The 18,106-nt window shown below is 43.4% G+C and overlaps 1 protein-coding gene across 1 annotated transcript in view; it reads right to left on the bottom strand.

Moving 5' to 3' along the window:
• Nucleotides 1-2,560: 2,560 nt before the first annotated feature.
• The window catches only part of PPP1R14C (protein phosphatase 1 regulatory inhibitor subunit 14C), a 49,523-nt gene continuing 33,977 nt past the window's right edge, over nucleotides 2,561-18,106 (bottom strand). The window contains exons 2-4 of the mRNA XM_084284138.1: nucleotides 14,797-14,880; nucleotides 13,424-13,456; nucleotides 2,561-3,852 (exon numbers count right to left, since the gene is read on the bottom strand). Coding sequence (XP_084140264.1) covers nucleotides 3,778-3,852; nucleotides 13,424-13,456; nucleotides 14,797-14,880 — 192 coding nt within the window. The 3' untranslated portion in view covers nucleotides 2,561-3,777. The remainder of the gene's footprint in view (nucleotides 3,853-13,423; nucleotides 13,457-14,796; nucleotides 14,881-18,106) is intronic.

The raw sequence follows: 18,106 nt of genomic DNA, 5'->3' as shown, positions 1-18,106 counted from the left end.
TCAAGTTCAGCTCTTGGTACAGCACGGGCCCTGTAGCTTCTTCCAGCTTCCAGGTGACAGGCACTCTGTTGGTGTCTGGTCCCCAGACACCCCCTGCACAAATGGGAACCTTAGGAGTGAAACCCACCACAGGAATAATTAGGGAGAAGGGCAAAAAACGAGGCTGGCAGAAGAATGGCTCATCTACTTTCTTGTGTCCCACAGGAATACACTATCCTGTCCCTGCAGCCTCACGGGGAGCACTGAACACAATTACAGGCACTTTCCTCCTCTTTCTAAGCCAACTGGAGGAGCAGCCATGGAAGACATCACACTGTTGGCTCCTGCTGTAAGCATGCAAAGGCTAATTCTGCCGTGAAGCAGACCCCAGGAACACGTGCTCTCACAGGCAGTCTTGTGTACTGGAGAGGCACTCTAATGCCAGCACAACAAACTCAGCTTTGCTACATATTTATTACAGGGCACTTCAGTTCCTTTCAGTAGCCACTTTAAGAGCCCAGAGGAAGTGCTCGTTGCAGGCTTGGCCGTTCGAAAGCTGACCAGCCGAGGAGCCTGGGCTGTAAGATTTAATCTCAAGTTGTTTCAGCAACAGTGTGCTATTGATATGCCCCCTGAACATCGCCCAGAGCCAAGAACACCCGCACAGTATAAAGATGTAGAGCACAAAGAGATCTTTAGTGAATGGCTTGGTTCTCCCCACACTGACACCCAGGCCAAGAGCATCTCCATTAAGTGAAAAGCAGCGAGAATGAGACCCTGTATCGGGGAAAACCATGCCAGCTGCAAACAACAGCTATTTAGAGTTCATTTTTGCTCACTGACACTTGTAAGATAGCGACACATGTAGAGCTGGAGGGAAGGAAGCCCTTCACAGAAGTGGCTGTCCCCCCTTCCACACATGACAGAAGAAAGCAGTGGAGACCATCACAATGTTCATTGTTCACAGGTCTATTACTTGTTCCAGCTACCTCTGATTGCCTCCAAAAGGCACAGACTGATATTTTCCACAACTACTTCAATGCAAGAAAATTAAGACAAAAGATGCAAATGGGTGATGCATGCAGTTAGGCAATTTTTAGCTGAGTAACATAAGGAAAAAATACTTGTGGAGCAGCATTTTGCTCTAGGAGAAGAGAAATAACCAGCACAGATGCCATCATTTCACATTTCTGATTTTGCACACCACTACTGGAAAAGAAGAAAAAAATATATATATATTTGAAGTAGTAAGCGATAAAATGCATCTGTGAATGTGGAAATGACTCGAATCTTTCTCTCCAGACTTGGGGTCATTTCTAAATAGCAGCTGCAAAATGCAGGCAGCTGTAACCACCCCAGAAGTTGAAAAGGTGCATTGCATGCCAACAGCTGCTGAGGCATGTATGTACTTACGCTTCAGAGTCAGGGAAAGGCAGCCACGAGCAGACTGCATATCAGGCAGCAGCTCAAAACTCTGGACTTTACTGACAAATCTCAAATCAAAAGATTTTTATCCATTTTTGGACGTAACAGACTTGGTGCTTGCAAAAAGGATCTCACTAGTATATGAAAAAATATGTTATCTAGCAAAGGGCTTATGAAAGCCCTTGCCTACCCAAATACCAGGTGTTTGCTAGGTACTAAGACTTCTTTACTAACATCAGAGACTTTTGGCTCAAGAGTTAAGTGAAAAATCTAACAAAAGGCCCCTAACCTCAGGAGTTGGAGAAGCTTTGCAAGTACACATCCGTCCTTCAAAGGCATCAACATGATCCAAGCTTGGTCATTTCGATCTAGCTACATCAGAGCCTCTGCTACGAGCACAGACCAAGGAGAGATAACCTTCTTGTGATAAGAGAGGTCACTCACAGGAGCCTCTTTCTGAAGACAGTTCACTGATAATGCTGACAGCAATAGTGGGAGATAGTGACATACAAACAGAAGAAATCACAAGCTGTCACCCCGCCCATTTTCCTGGAGCACCAGTCTCTCTTCACATACTGATTCAAAAATAAAAATAAAAAAGTTTGCTGTAAGTCTCCATTGGAAACCAGAGCAGAACTGCAGCCTCAGCTAGGTACACGATTTAAACTTAACATGCTGCAAGGCAAAACAACCAAGTCTTTTCTCATGGCTGCTGAAGTTTCTGCAAAGGGAAAAAAAAAAGAAAAGGTAGAGGAAAAGGTATCTTTTCCTGCAGAAAGATACCCCGCTGCCAGACCTTTGGTAGAGAATGGAGTTGCCCAGTGGTAAGCCCTCCCCCAGACTGATCTCTGGGAGAAGGAAGGCAGTGAGCCGTGGTATTTAGCTGAGCATTTCCAGGGAAGGCAGGTCTCAAACACAGAAGACTTTCAAAGGTGAGGCTGTCCACCAGGTTACAGGAATTTGGCTGAGTGATACTGGGCAAGGGCTTTGGTTGTACCTTTAAAAGCCAGGTAGGGTCTATGCAGCTGAGTTCCCACGTACTTACCACCTCACAGGCTTCTCTTTCTGGTAAGCAAGTCCACTTAGCAACCTACTCAGCAACAGTAGTCTTGTAAAGTGTACATGTAACAAGTCACAAGTTGTTCCATTTATTTGAGTAAATATCTGGTAAATAAAATCATCGGTAAACATTACAAAATTAAATACATTAAAAAAGCTTGCCAGTATACATAAAATTCACAAACATGTACTTCTTTTGAAAAATAAAATATGTTCAGAGCACCCTTGATATAAAATGCCTGACTAGTGTCACCTACCAGCATATGGTAGCTTATTCAACGTTTTACTTAGGACATTTTCGAGGAGGGAGCAGGGATCTCTCTATTCTTGCTTTTACAAGTACGAGAACCCAAATTATAGTCTCCCTGCTTCTCAGGGCAGAGCCATAAACAAAGACCATAATATCCTTTGCCTACTTGAACGGGAGAGGAATCTTCACTTGATTAAAGACCACGTCACTTAATGCAAGGCAGTGCTTTTAAGTCGTTCTGGTGGTAGCACTGCCTTTTCCTCCACTGTGAAGCAGCTTTTAAATGGTGATGGACATTTTTCTAGATATCACTGCAGGCCCCTTTTCAGTACAGGTTAGCACAGTTCCGAGACACCATGAGGCGGGGAGGAAATGATCTGGCAAAGCATCAAAGTTAAAATAACTTTAAGTCTACAAATTAAGCCCTTAAAATTCCCAATTCTCATATGCTGCGGTCTAAATAAGGAGATATGATGAAATTCTTCACTGGGTTGCTTTAAGGGTACTTAGAAAAATGGCAGCACTCATTTTAGTCATCTAAATTGGTACCTTCTGGTAGCAAATTTGCAATAACCACCATTTAAATAATTTACCATAACAAACTTTTCCTTCCATCCATGTGAAACAGTATTCACAACCCACTTTATAATTTATGTACAGACAAGCACAAGAAACTTGACATCCATGAGTTAAATGTACAACCAACTTAAAAAATGTTATCCAACTAGTTGCAAGGAGAAGTCTCCCAGCTCTGTAAATTTACAAGATCTTCTGGTTCACCACGTAGGCTTGCTGCCCCCCATCACTAATTCTTGGATTCTTCTCTTGCTTCAGTAATCCTCAAGTGAAAGTTGAGCAGCATCCAAAACGTTGATATTCTTGATAAAAAAAATAATCGACATTTAAAAAAGAACCCTTAAAACACACAAAAGAAATTCCTTGAGTCAAAACTGAATGAAATCAAAAAAGTTGTGGAGAAAGACAACTATTTTAATAAAGGTCTTGTATTCAAAGTCCCATTTCCCTTGCCATGTCTTTTACAGAGTGCTACTACTTCGAGTTATTTATATACTCTTCTTTTGAGGGGGACTGAGTTTCCTCATTCCTCTTATCCGAGTTAGCAGCTCTTTGATAAATTCCTAGGAAAAAAAGATTAGAAAAGATGAGTAATTTTTAAGATCCCATAACACCATGATTTTGAGTTTAAAAAAAATCAAAGCAAGTTACATTTTTATTTAAGCTTTTACTGCTAAGCTGGGATGTCTTTAGCCTGATCTGCAGGAATCTTATGTGCATACACTTGTCACATATTGGAGGAGGGAATAACTGTTTTTTGACTCTGCGTGAGTGTTCTGCCTTAGTTGCTAGTCATCTTCCAGCCTTTTACTACACGGGGCCTTCTACCAGCTGTTGAATCGACTGAAATCTATGACTGAATACAGTGCAAATAGTCAAAGGAGAATTTCAGTTTCAGCGCGCACAGAAATTAGCGCTGCTGCCAAAAGAGGTGTTTGTCTCACCATTTTCCATGCCGGCACTAGCATTTTGGTTGGCTGCGTATCCAGCTGGAGCAGAGAGCTAGTCTGGCTAAAAATTCAGCTGTTTTCCTGTTTCCCTGATATTTTCCAAGCTTGCTCAGCTCTCTGAGTGGGCTCACTGCTCAGCCTCACTCCACCACTCCTGCCAGTCTGAGGGAAGGCACGACCAAGGAGCCAGAGCTAGCACCACTGGATTATTCTCAGCAAAAACTGATTGTGGAGCTCAGTGAATGACACTAATCTGAAATAAAAGACATTAATGGACCAGGACTCTATTCACAGTGACATCTTCCCCAGCTTCAGTGGATTTTCTCCTTTTACATTATGAGAGAACAGGAGCTTAAAGAATTGCACCATTATCTGAAATTCTTCTGGCATACAATTTCATATAATAATTGCAGATGCACTTACTGTCACTCTGGGAGACTGATGTTTACCCATAGCACTGCGTATGCACCTACAAAAAGGTTCTTATCTAGAAATCATTGAGCTTTAAACTGGGCATGTAATTAGGGATTTAGTCAGGTTGATGTGCAAGTACAAAAAGCACGACTTCCTAGCTGAACGCTCGAGGCTAGAAATTCCAGCGAGCAAGGTCACCACCTGCATGACAACACAGTACCTTTCCAAATAAAAAAAGTCACATTGAAACACGTTATACAGGTGCTACAGTGTGCGTAAGGGAAGTCTCTGCAAATGTGTATTTCCACTTGACAGCGGTCCATTTTTTTCTGGTAGAGCCACAGACCTGGCAGGTGCCACCCCAACAAACCAAATTCCTTTCCTGGCCGTGTATGCACACCTAAACTGCACTGCACACGCTGCTGTGCCATGGCTGAAGCACCCACGCTAGCTGTGGCTTCAAGTAACAGCACCAAAGGCAAAGCACCACTCATATCAATGTGGGCCACAAAAGCTCACCAAGAACCTTGCGTATCCATCCCATCCTCTACTCCTGAGCCAGCTCAGCCAAGGCCAGCACAGGAATACACTTGTGCATATCAATACTGCACATCCCATACAGATAAGCTTGTAGCCTAAAGAGATGATTGGAAAAGCTTATTTGTTAAGATCCAAAATCCCCGTTCTCCATCCCCTACGAACTATTTTTCCAGATACGCACAGGCCACTGCAACAATATCCACTTGGAAATTGTCAGAGGATAGCACTTAACCATTCAGAGGTCAGAAGAAGGGCAGAGACATTCACTATGCGTTGCACTATGCGTTGATCCTTTCAGCACTGTAAAGGCCTGCTAGACAACGCAAATCTAATGAGGTACGGTGCTGTCTGAAGGAAGAAACTCTTTACTCTGAGGGTGGTGAGGCACTGGCACAGAGAAGCTGCGGATGCCCTATCCTCGGAGGTGTTCAAGCCAGGTTGGCTGGAGCTTTGAGCAACCTGGTCATGGCAGGGGGCTGGAACTGGGTGGTCTTTTAGGTCCCATCCAACCCAAACCATTCTGTGATTCTATTAAATACACTTTAGGATATTTTTTATTATTATTGTATTAAATGAAATCTTGCAGTGAAATCGTCATAGAAATAAACTTTCTAAAGTGATCTTAAAAGATTTTTACCTGGGATTGAAGCACTTGGTATTGCCTTTCAACAGCTCCTTCAACAAAACGTTATACTCTTATCCCAAAACATCAGATTAAGACAACTAAAGAAAAGAAAGTGCTGAAGTTCTGTTGTTCCCTTTGGACGACTTGATCAGTCTTCTGCTAAAGCTACCACTATTCTACACCACTCTCACCTGCCATCATGGCAGCAACAAGATACTGCAACGAGTGACTGTCCAAGAGCTTCACAGAAGTAGGAAGGAAGGACAGGGCACCTGCAGAGTTGACAGGGAAATCTACAGGCATTATTCTGGCTGTAGCTGTGCAGGGTGTACCTCTTTGAAAGGGCCCTTTCCATTCCTTTGTCCATTTTCTGCCATAACTCAGAAGAATTTGGAGCAAGTTTCCCTTGGGTACGAAATGCAGCCAGGGGGTCAGTTGCTTTTCAACACAAAGCTACAGCAAAGGAGGAGAGTTCCTCCCCTTGTTGTGGCAGCACCACAAGCACCTTCTTTTGCAAGATAATCTACTTGCTTGAAGTTTTCAATCTTAAAGGCAGCAAAAAACTCCTTAGTGCATCAAAATAAATCAAGCTGCGTGGGGGTAATCCCCTAAAATAAGATCTGCGGTAAGTGAGGCTGTTTTCTTCTGGAAGGGGAAGGCAGCCATACGCACTTGAAGAAGTACATATAATAATGACAAATGCTTTACCCCTCGGGAACGAATTGTCTTGCAATAAGGGCTTGCAGAACTGAAGAGTAAAACCCAGAAAGAGCATTCTGTACATGGCAGACATTTCACACAGTGCAGCAGCGCTGCAGAGCGCATCCCACAGGTGTGCAAACCAGAGCACTGGCTCGGGATGTTTCTGATTTGCTTTAAGTATCAGTTTGCATCTGATGCTTGCACTGAGCCTGTATTTATTCGTACATTTGTGCTCTGGTGCTTGTGCCTTTCTTGTTTTGTGGCTCTCCATTAGGAAAAGTAGCATTCTGGAAAAGATGCACATTTTCCTTCTTGGAGGCAGATAAGAAGGCTTCACAACATTTTAATAAGCCTTCACTTTATAGCTAACTGAGTCAGCTTTATGACACACAGTAATACTCATTTATTTCCTTTAAACATCACTCAAAATTGCAGTTTTATTCCTTGTGGACATTTGGGTTGAAGCTTAATAGAAGGCTTAATACCCACATCTATCTCAACCTCATACACAAAACTCATTTTACACAGAGCATTTTCTTGAAATCCCCCCTAGGATTTGGGCTGAAGTTTAGCATCATGTGTTTGAAAGCTAATCATGCACCAATCTAAGTTAAAAGTAGTTGTGTAACGCAGGTTGGATTATCTACTTATTAATACTTATTTGATTCTCATAGCTGGAAAACACTTAAAAATAACTCAGTTAAGGACTCAAGAACTCACAAACTATTCCTTTGAGGACTACAGCCAGAAATACACAGGGCACATCTGTACTTTTAATAGAACAAAAATCCAGTGCCAACAGTTTGGGCCTTGGTTAATGGAAAAAAAAAAAAGAAAGAAAAATGCACATAAACCTAGTTTAAATTCTTTTTACAGATTTTTGCAAGGAGATCACCTTTAAATACCTTTTTGTTACAAGTATTGAGAGTCCTGCTAATTTGCAACACAAGATTGTTTCTAGAAGACGCATCTTTCTAATACTGAAGGCAAAGTCAAGAGAGAAGCAGAGACTACATCCATACTTCATTTGAACTCATTTATATTCAGCCTTAGGCAGTTGTCTTCTCCCTTGCCTAATGCTTTTCCTAGAATCCAAGGCATTCAGTTTAGCCAAAGCATTCATCTAATGCAGAACAAAAAATAAAGAAGGCTGAATTATCATTTCACCTTTGCTTGCGAAGGGGAGGAAATCACTTCACCTCTCTACTTTGGAGGTGTGATTCATTGTTTTAATGAGGTCATTTGACAGACAATGAATTCGAGGCTTACTATTCAAGCCTTCCAATTAATTCTGGAGACTAATTAGACTTTGTCTCTCCAGATTTCTCTCCCACAAACAGAACACATGTAATAGGACCAGGTCTTAAACCAAAATGAAGGGTGTCTCGTGCTCCTGCTTCACCAGAGCATGAAATGAATCCTCAACCAGCTTTGTTCCACAGCTTTACTTCCCTGCAGCCAAGTCAAAAATCAAGATTTCTTTGACTGTTTGCCTAAGGCTATTTCCTGGAGAAAGCCCAGTCAGTTGAACGTAAAAAGTTGTCATCCTGGAGAGCACTCTACACAACAACTTGGGGAAGAAACTCAAAAATGCCATATGAATGGGGGAGTAAAGAGAAAAGGAAGAGGGAACCCTATTTCCAAACACCTTCCCTTCCCACCTGGCTCAAATCTTGAAACGGGGCCAGAAGCTGTCTTCTATTAGCAGGAACTGGTGCAGCATCTCTGTGGCCTCAATGAACAATCCCACCAGGCAGCCCCACCAGCACCACCAGTGCCCCGAGGACAATCCACAGCAGCTGAGTTTCCTGATGAGCCCTGGACAAGGAACTGACTGTATAGGACAAAGCTTAGCTGTGGTCAGGACACACAGTCCAGTTACTCTCCAATTCAGCAGCACGTATGCAAGCACAGCTTATTGTCAAATCACCATTTGCCCCTCCATCCTTAAAATACTGCTATGGGTCCTTCTCAGGTGTGTTCAGGAGCACTTGCTGAAATGCAAACATGCAAATTTGATTCTCTCCAACGCTGTAGCACAATATAGGGCAGATCTCAGCAGCAGTCGTATCAATAGTGTTAGTTCACTGAATTCAAAGTGGTCAAATGCATACATGGTAAAACATGTTTTTCTAGAAGTGCTTGTCTGCATTGTTTTAAACATGCACGTTTCTTAACTTTTCTTTACAAAATGCCCTATTTGGATTTAAGTAATATGGACATATAATACATTTACTGTTACTTAATAATTACCATCCATCAGCTGAGCTGCCATGAATGAGCTTCTAGGCTCCCCAGGCTGTAAGGCAGTGCACTGCACAGAGGCTTTAGGACACTTCTTCAGTTTCTATTACTTAGAAAAGGCATCCCACGTACTGCTGCCTTGTGATTATTTAAATATCAGGACCAAAAAAATAGATGATCTTTCAGAAGTTTAGAAGTACCATTTCAAAAGGGTTGAGCTTTCTATTCATCTAAATAAAGTTTGTATACTAAATACAAACATTATTTGAAGACATACCCAAATAGTTTTAAAAACCACAGTGCTTGGACCATTCTAAAAAGCTGCATCACAAGCCTGACATTTGCTCCAACTAGAAGCTAAACTTGGGGAAACATACAGTTAAGCAAACACTTCTCTACCTTTCTCAAAATTAAGTGTTGAAAGCTGCTACAATAGTCCAGACACTGAAGCAACCCTGCGTAGTGTACGGCTTAAATCTCTGACCAAATTTTTCTGAAAATATGCAGCAATTTAACACAGGGTTGTTTTTTTTTGTTTGTTTGTTTGTTGTTTTTTTTTTTGAAATAACATTGCAAATTCTATTAATTAAAAGTTCCCAGCAAAAGAGCTTTCTTTTATGATGCTACTTCATCTCCTTTTTCTCCTCTTTGCACTGAGCAAAGAATTATACTAACGAGATGGTCTGGATAGATTTATTCCTGCCTGCCTCAGTGGAAGAGATCTTAGCCCATTCACCCAAAGCTTGTATATTCCTATGAGAAAAGAAAGAAACAAAGAAACACCAAACTTTATTTATTGCATTCTCCTCAAACATTTCTGCAAACATTGTGTAGCTCAACCACAGCTTTGAGCCTGTATCCATTCCATTTCCCTCTCACAGCAGTTTGAGAGTCTCCTTATTTCTCCTCACATCACTTTGGCAGTCCCACCAGCAGATGCTTTAATTCACATCAAGCCACAAGTACTTCAGATGTTCTACAAAATCCAGTCTAAACAGGTTGTCTTTGCTATTTAGCCAGCCTTCTTCAAAGTTTGTCTTGATAAAACCTCATTTATCTCATCTCCACAACAGTCTTCCTATTCTGAACAAGCCTATTCTCAAATACAAAACCCTATTGACGAAGCTACAGATTATACTTAAATTTCCTTGTTACGTTCACCACTAAGATTCAGAATTCCCTGGGACCTCTGATGAGTCTCTCCACCACACAGACCTGATATAGGCACCTGAGAAAGGTCTGGGCGGGATTTTGCACAGGCAGTGCATGGCACAGAGAAGCACTGACTGCCCCGGCCACGTGGACAGCACAAGAGGATGGCGCTGCTCCCTGCTCCTTTTCAACCACAAAAATGCAGATCCAAGATTTGTTTATGATGCTGATTTTGCATATAGCACACCCTTGAGGCTTATGCAGTCCCAGAAACGAACTGCTGTCTTCTCATAGCTTACGTGGCTTACATCAAGTCTGCATGACTTGTACCACTTTTGAACTGGGTATGGTAGTACCAGAAGGGAGAAGGGGAAGAGGAGAGGTACAGACTGTCTGAAGGCATGGAAACCTCTTTTTTTTGTTCTTGTTTTTGTTTATTGTTCTGTTTGTAGAAACAGCCAAGTTGGAAAATGATGCCCAGACACTGTTTTTCGCGTCTGGCACATTTTACACAGTTAATGCCTATCACTGAATGACACCTCGGTTATAAGGCACATCAATCTTGATTAGCAGACCAAATCTTTGATATAAGGATCCTTAATGTAAACTTAACAGTACACAAAAAATCACACTGTGCACTTCCCTAATTAACTTTTTTTTTGCTTTGTTTGAGATTAAGCCACGCTTTATAGGAAGGTTCCCACATTAAACGTATTTCCATACGGATTAAAACAACAGCAGTAACTGCTACCTCAGGAAAGCTTTTAAAATGTTAGAGCACATTCAACAGCCTAGCCATAGTTCCTTGTTGTGGTTTAACCCCAGTATGCAGCTAAGCCCCACTCAGATGCTTCCTTTAGAAGGTTTCATAGCAGTTCCTCCTGAGTTACTGTCAGCTACTGTCCTTTGCCGATTTATTACAGAGGCTGAGAACAGAGACTCAAAATTCCTGCCACCTTTCAAGAGACCTGGATAATTCTGTTTCTTCTGATGAAAACACAATCCAGAATATATGCATAAACTTCACAGTTGTTCTTTGACCTTTAGTATAAGTGGAAGAAACTAAGCAAAACTGACCTAAGCTATTGTTTATTTACTTATTACAGGCAGCATAAGAGCTCCACGTTACTGAGTTTTCTGCCTGCACTATTCCTTATGTTCTCAGTAGCAGAGACATCATACCACATATTTTTTTCTCCTGTTAGGGCTTACAGCCTTTTTCAAACTGTACATTTCTTGATGCTAAAACTGCTGGTGCACTTGATGGATTATATTTGATTGGTAAAGACAAATTCCATCAGCTCACATCTTTTCTCCATAAATTAATTACCTCAATAGTTATCAAACGACAGCAAATAGGAAAGGATTGCAGATTTTCTTGAAGACTGTGGATCCTCATAAACCAAATTTAAGCCAGCTTACAGGTTTTTCTTAGTCCACAGCTGGCAGGTGAAAAATCATTTATTTTTAAATGGCCTAAATTAGCAGTGATGTGGTATTATTGGGCTTATCATGCTACAGATGAAGAAGAAAAGCTGCTGTTTTGAAAACAGTCCCAGGCAACAACACCCAACTACCCTCACAGCAGACTGGATTAAGTACTTCTCTCGACTTGGCTATCTCAGAAGATTGTCAATGAAGATGGGTATTTTGCCAGGTAAGAGCTACCTCCATTCCACCAGCAGAGGACTAAAGAGACAAGTCAAAAGTACAGTGTTAAAATCTCACCTTATTCCAGTGCCCTGAGGACAGTTTAGCACCAGCATACGTGTTCAGGATGTTGTTTCATGTGATCTGCCATGTAACTTAATTTACCTGCACAGCACAAATACTTTCTGCAGTTCTGTAAGCAAGCTTTCCAGTGGAAAACTCACTAGCATCTGTCATGTATCCCTGCAAGAGCTCTGAATTTTGCCCTTGTATTGTGTCAAACTTTAGAGCTGAGAAATATATTACATGTTCAGCAAACTAGGAAGGAAGGTAATTGATTCTCTGCCTTCTCCATCGACCTTCAGCTAACAGAGGGCTGTAAGACAGAGTACAGAAGTGGCTGCTAAATTCTTGGCAACCTGTTCCCTCCATCCACTCACCACCCCTACTTTCTCTCCCTGTCCTGTGACAAGAACCATAGCAGGCTCCAAACGCAGTATCAGTCTTCAGACCCGCATCACGAATTAAAACCAGGTTCTAAGGTGCTTTATGGAGAAGGCTGGAGGAGGCTGACAGGGGTCATCTGCAGAGTAGCATAGCGAGACGCCTGGAGATTCGATATTTTGGCGTAGCATCTCGATATTGGGAGATGAGTGTTACCTGCTGTAAAGGAGCCACGGAACAGCAGAGACCATGTTATACAAGTGTCTCCAGGCGAGCCTTTCTGGGCCAGCTTCCTGCACTGTCAAAAAGTTATTGCCAGCAACTGGAACAGCAATTCTGGACAACTTGCCCAATCCACCACAGGAACCAATAAAAATGAAAAGGCCCCAAAGAAAGTATCTGGGCGGCTGGGAAGTGTCTGTAACTGTTTCTCCTCCTGACAGTATGACTGTCTTAAAAGCCCAGCTGTTTAACTGGCTACAATTACAGGCATTACAGCACTGCTTATCATGGAACAGGAACCAAGCTGTACGACAGCCTTGTTTCAGAAACCACCAGCCTGGCTCCTAGTCACACACAGCTGAAAGGTTACTGACTGGGGGATGCTTTAAGCCATCCACCCTATTAAAAACTTTACAGTGGCTGTTGGTCAGAGCGCACTGACTGTAATAAATTGAAAGGAGAAACAAACCAGCAGTCCAGACCTTGTTGTCTGCTTCATTACTCTAGTTATTGCACTTGGGTTTTTCTTTTTTTTTTAAATGAGCCCTTGTTTTTTAAAAATATTTACTCTTCTCGGTAAACATGCATTACTAGATGAGAAATAGGCTATATTGGCACTGTACGTGTTAATAAATATTCAAGTTGAAAGTTGAATACTTTTGAATCCCACTAGTTCAGGTTGTCCCACCACTACTGAAGTCCACTCACAGAAGGAACTAGCTGAGGAGTGTATCTACGTAACAGTTTCCAGAACAAACAGGTTTAGTGCCAAAGGTAAAATTACGTGGTTTGAAATTGAAAGGCACGCAGTCTATCTCTCAAATAAAAATTCATGCAAACATAGTAGGTTTAGGGGAGAGGGGGGTTGACCATATGATAAAAATTGTGTTTAGTTCTATTGTATCATAACAGCCCTAAGCATCAGCGAAGTCAATCAGGACATTACAGAAGACAACATTGGTACTTCAGCTGGTACAAACAGCAGTCCCACCACAGAGCTCAATCCTGTTCCTACTGTAGTCAAATGAAAGGCATAAACATTCCCAGCAAATAAAGCCCCAAGGTCATCAGCTCCCCATGGATATTGCTATATTAGCTTTATCATAACTAAAATCAATACACAAAGTTACTTCAACTTGAGCATAGCCATACTATCCACAGGTGAATAGAAATTAAGAAAAGTCTTTTTACCTCTGTTGGTTTGTAGCAATCTACAAGAGTTTCCTAGAAGCAAAAGACAAAAGCATTAGTTTCAATACAGAGCACCAGTGAACTTAAACAACTCTACAGTAGAAAACCTGACAAGGGAGTGGGGAAAGAGAAAAGGAGCAAGAACCAGGCACCGCTGGATGAAGATGCTACCAAACACCGAGCATTGTAGCAACAATCACCTTTGCTCCCCAGGTAGACCAAAACGATTTGCAGCTGGAGAGAAATGATGGCTGCTTCCTCCAAGTTGGAAGTTACAAAATCCCCTCCTCCAAGACAGCTGGGGAGAGGAGAATCCAAGAACATTTCTCCCAGCAACACGCATGTGAAACTAGCTTTCTTTGAAAGCACCACAATATTTGCAATGCAGAAATACAGACGTTAGGTAGGTCAGGCACTCCTGGCAGGGCAGCTGCAAGCTGCTAGTTTAAGCAGAAACAGCAAAGCTATTTATGAACACTGAGTAAACAGCCTGGGGACATGCCCCACGGTTCTGTGGCTGGGCAGTGGGCACTGAGAAAAGCATGCTAATAGGCACTCCCAACAGAGATGTGCACCTAAGCACCAAGTTAGCAATTCCCTAGAAGTGGGCTGAAATGCAAACCACTGCTCTGGTACAGGTTTCCTTCCTTTTGTGCACATGGAAAGTTCATAAACGGAGACCCTCACTTGGGTTTCACATCTTAGCTGATATATATGCATCTCATTTAAGACAATTATGTCTCTTTTCCTCTTCACCTCATTCTTCCATCTATTGACTTTTACCACAAGCAGGATTCAGAGAACTGGTTTGAACTGTACAAATTCAGCAGACAGGTTCTGAATGTCCCTGCTAACTCCTGTTGCTGATAATCTCATCCCCAATAACTTGATGAGTTCCAATTTCTAGCTGGTACAGCTAGAGAAACAGTTTCCAGTATCCTGAGGACAAGGGAGAATTTGTGGTCTGTATGTGCACACATGCATACCGCTGCTGCTGCAGTCAAGCAGAGAAACTATCTGGTCATCACAACTGCCTCTCAACCACACTCATTTTATATACTTATTTTATATACTTATTTTAAAGAAGAAAGAGGAGGAAATTGTTGGGCTTTCTAATCTGTCTTAGCATATCCCCCTATATTACTGGATCCTTTGAACTCTTATTTACTCCCGTTATCACTTACCTTCCAGAAATATCTTATCCTAAGTGACTGTGATTACCTTCACACAGCCCAGTAGATTATGCTAAACTCAAAACTTGGAACCTCTCAGCTCTAATGCTACACTGACAGGGGATTCAATCACAACGAAGATATCAACCCAGGTGCATTAATTCAGCCGCATTCAGATTTAAAATTAGAAAATAATATTACCTGTAATTTGAGAGCTCTCTCCTCTTCATTGGCTGCGTCAAGAAGGTCATCAATATCAATTTCTACATCTGGCATCTCTTCTTCCTGAAAAGGGAGAACTCCCAGTTACTTCACAGAGATAGCCCTTAATTAACCTAAAAACCAGCCTAATGATAGCACCTATCACCCAGTCTGCCTGGAGACAGACGAGAAGAAAATCTGTAAGGGCTGGTGGCTTGCTGCTTGTAATGGGCAGGCATTAGGCTGAGCCCCAGCCATGGAGAAGGTGATGGCTCTTAAGAAACCCTTCCCCAAATGTGGGAGTTGTGTTACTGTGCCCAGCAGCACAAGTCAAGCTCTCCTCACAGCACTGGACAAGAGGATGAAAAGAGGAGAAGAGGTCAGGGAAGGGAAGTAGAAAAAAGCTGAGGCAAGCTACCAAATTGCTTTGAGAACATTCTGAAAACATTTGGTTTCGCTACAGAAGGTCTCTCTTGCTCAAAGGTGGCTTACAAGGCTGATGATATACATGCCCCATCAGAGAAGCTCGGATTTCCAGTGCCTGCAGTGAAGCAAAAGTCTAAGGCACAGAGTATCCTACCAGTATTTTTAAGCCTCCTCCATCAATGCACCTCTCCTTTTGCACCACCAGCACCCCAGGCGTGCTGTTTCCCAAGCCAGAGCTGCAGTCTCCTCTTTCTGAAGGACCCTTTTCAAGTTCTGGGATCCCCATGAGAATTCACTGTCCACAGATCTCACTGTTCATTGCATCCACAGCTCTGCAAAAAGCATTCTGCTGGCTGGTTTTTGCATTTCCTAACGACGAGAGGTGCCTAAAAATGGTACAGACAGGCTCAAAACACCGCAGCCTCAGCACTGTGCTGCACACACCTCCTCACCAAGTGCCCAGTCCCACCTTACCGACAGCTCAGTGCCAGACACTGACCCTGGGAGCCTGCCTTCCCCCAGCCCCGTGAGCACTGCTATCGGCTCGCTAGCACCGCGTCGCCTCGGCACCTCCTGAGCAATGACAGGGACCTGGCAGCAGCCAAAGGGGAGGGTCACGAGTCACGAGGAAGCACCCAGACCGCTATCCATAGAGGCAGCTGTTCTCCTGAACCCCACAGATGCTTTTAAAGATCCCTTAAGGAAGCATTTTGACAAAAACATGGTAGTTCCATCAAATTTCCAAATGGTTTTACCACCTATGACATAGCATGACAGCTTCAATAGCAGCCACTGGGGGTGATATCAGAACTAGTCCTCTACTAGGTAAAAAAAAAAAGAGTTCAAACAAAAGCTAGACATCAAACCAGCTGGAGTTAATGTAATGAAGGTATAGTACCCCCACCGAAGCACCAAACAACTACTGCAATCAGAAGCTCCAGCTGAACTGCCAGCTGGTTTGTCCGGGTGGGAGGAGTGGGGACACACCAAGGATGATTTGAAGTTCCCCGTTCCCCACCTTAGGAAGAAAACGTGCAGGAACATGACCGAGCAGACGTGCGGGCTGCTGGACGCAATGAATAAGCAAATATGAAGCACGTCCTTCGCCCAATTAGCACGTTCGCTCTTTTGCAGCTTGTGTTTTAGTCAGGAGGGAAGTGTGGGCATTTGCTGAGATGAATCATAAGAAGTCCTAGCTACTGTAAGACATGCTGGTAATGAGGGGATTTGAACAATGGGGGGAAGGGGAGAGAAAAGAAAGTTCCCGACCACAAAGGCATTTAGTAAAAGCAATCAGAACTGGAGGGGATAAAGATTAATCCACAACGGCGGAGCACGCACTTCGTCGCTTACTACCCCAACCCCACGCTAATTCCCGTATCACACCAAGAACCAGAAATTCACCACGCAGACAGTAAACCTCCTGAACGTTTTATCTAAGCAGCTTACTATAAATACTATTAAGGCGGGGAGTCTGGAGGTATCACCAATACTGCAGACACCTATCAAAATACGCGTCCACGGACCTGCACGAACACCGACCGTGTGTCTGCCTCCACCCAGACGAGCTGGCCAGCACGCTCAATTTTGGTCAGATTCACATTTTGAACTCTTGCCTGCTGCATTCTGCCGAACTGGAATGATGCAGAAAGACAAGAGCGAGGGGGAAGTCCCTAGAAAGTATATAAAGCTTTATTGTGATCACACTTCATTGAAGCTGGGAGCTCCTGGAAGATTAGTGTTAGTGGCCCCATGAGCGAGGAGCCCATCAGGACACCAACGCTTGCTTAACACATCCAGCCAGCAGGCATTTATGGTCCCACGAACAGATGATACTCCACATCCTTTTTTAAACCATTTTTAAGCACTGTTTTGACCACTGACACTTGAATCCCACGGCTCCACCCTAGCCAGCAGCAGCCTCAGCTTCTTGGTTCAGGACCCTCCCGGGATCCCCAGCACACCTCCCCGAAACACATATTCACGGTAAGACTCCCGGTGCCTCCCCCATCCTGTAGGTAGCTGCCAGATCGCCTTCTCCAGGACCTGACCCTTCAGGTTCAGTGAGGATCTTCTGGCCCTCTCCCACCTGAAGGCCTCAGGTTCTTCTGCGAGGTTTCTAATCCTTCCTCCTCTGGCCGAGTATTTCCCATCCCTGACACCCGTGCTGTCGCCAGGGCTCCCCAGGGCCTGAGATGCTGCTGCACGTTATCTCCCCCTGGAAATGATGGCCTGGAAATGATGGTCACCCAGCCCTGAGTTAGCACCCACTGCTGTGTCAGCCGGGCTCGCTAAAAAGCAGCCACCAGTCCACAGGGCAGCGTTATCAGTAATTCCCTGAAGTTTTGGTGTAGGAGCTAGCACAGCTCTTCTGCATCAAGGAAAGCCAAAACAGGAACAGCTTAGGAATACTTTAGGAATGGGGGGATGTAATTCTGTCCGATACACCGGCATTTGATTCTGTGGCACCATCTGTGATATGTTACACACATCTTCAACACTTCACAGCAGATTTAAACGCTGACACAAAGCCAAACAGAGGGGGGCAAGCTTCAAAGGTAACTCCTGCTCCTATTTTTGGCTGAACAAACATTGGGGCATCATAAAAGCATTTTTTCTCTTCTGAAACACTGAGCAGGCAGGAGCTCAGATTTTTACGTCAGGCACGAGAAACGTGTTGAGGTCAGCAGCCTGACCACCCCGCGACAGCTGTAGTGGCAGAGGACAGGGAGAAGCAGTTGTCTCCTCTGTGTGCCTGACTTTACCCATGGGATAAATGCAGCTGATCCTACCTCAATTAAGCAGCCAAATCCAGCTTAGATCAGGCAAGCCCGAAAGGGGCTGTGCATAGCAGAACAGAGGTGTTTCAACGGGCTTCTTAATG

This window comes from Netta rufina (assembly GCF_964035555.1).
Source record: "Netta rufina genome assembly, chromosome: 3".
Taxonomy (NCBI): domain Eukaryota; kingdom Metazoa; phylum Chordata; class Aves; order Anseriformes; family Anatidae; genus Netta; species Netta rufina.
The sequence above is the reverse complement of the archived record's forward strand: the minus strand, read 5'-3'. Positions and strand labels throughout refer to the sequence as shown.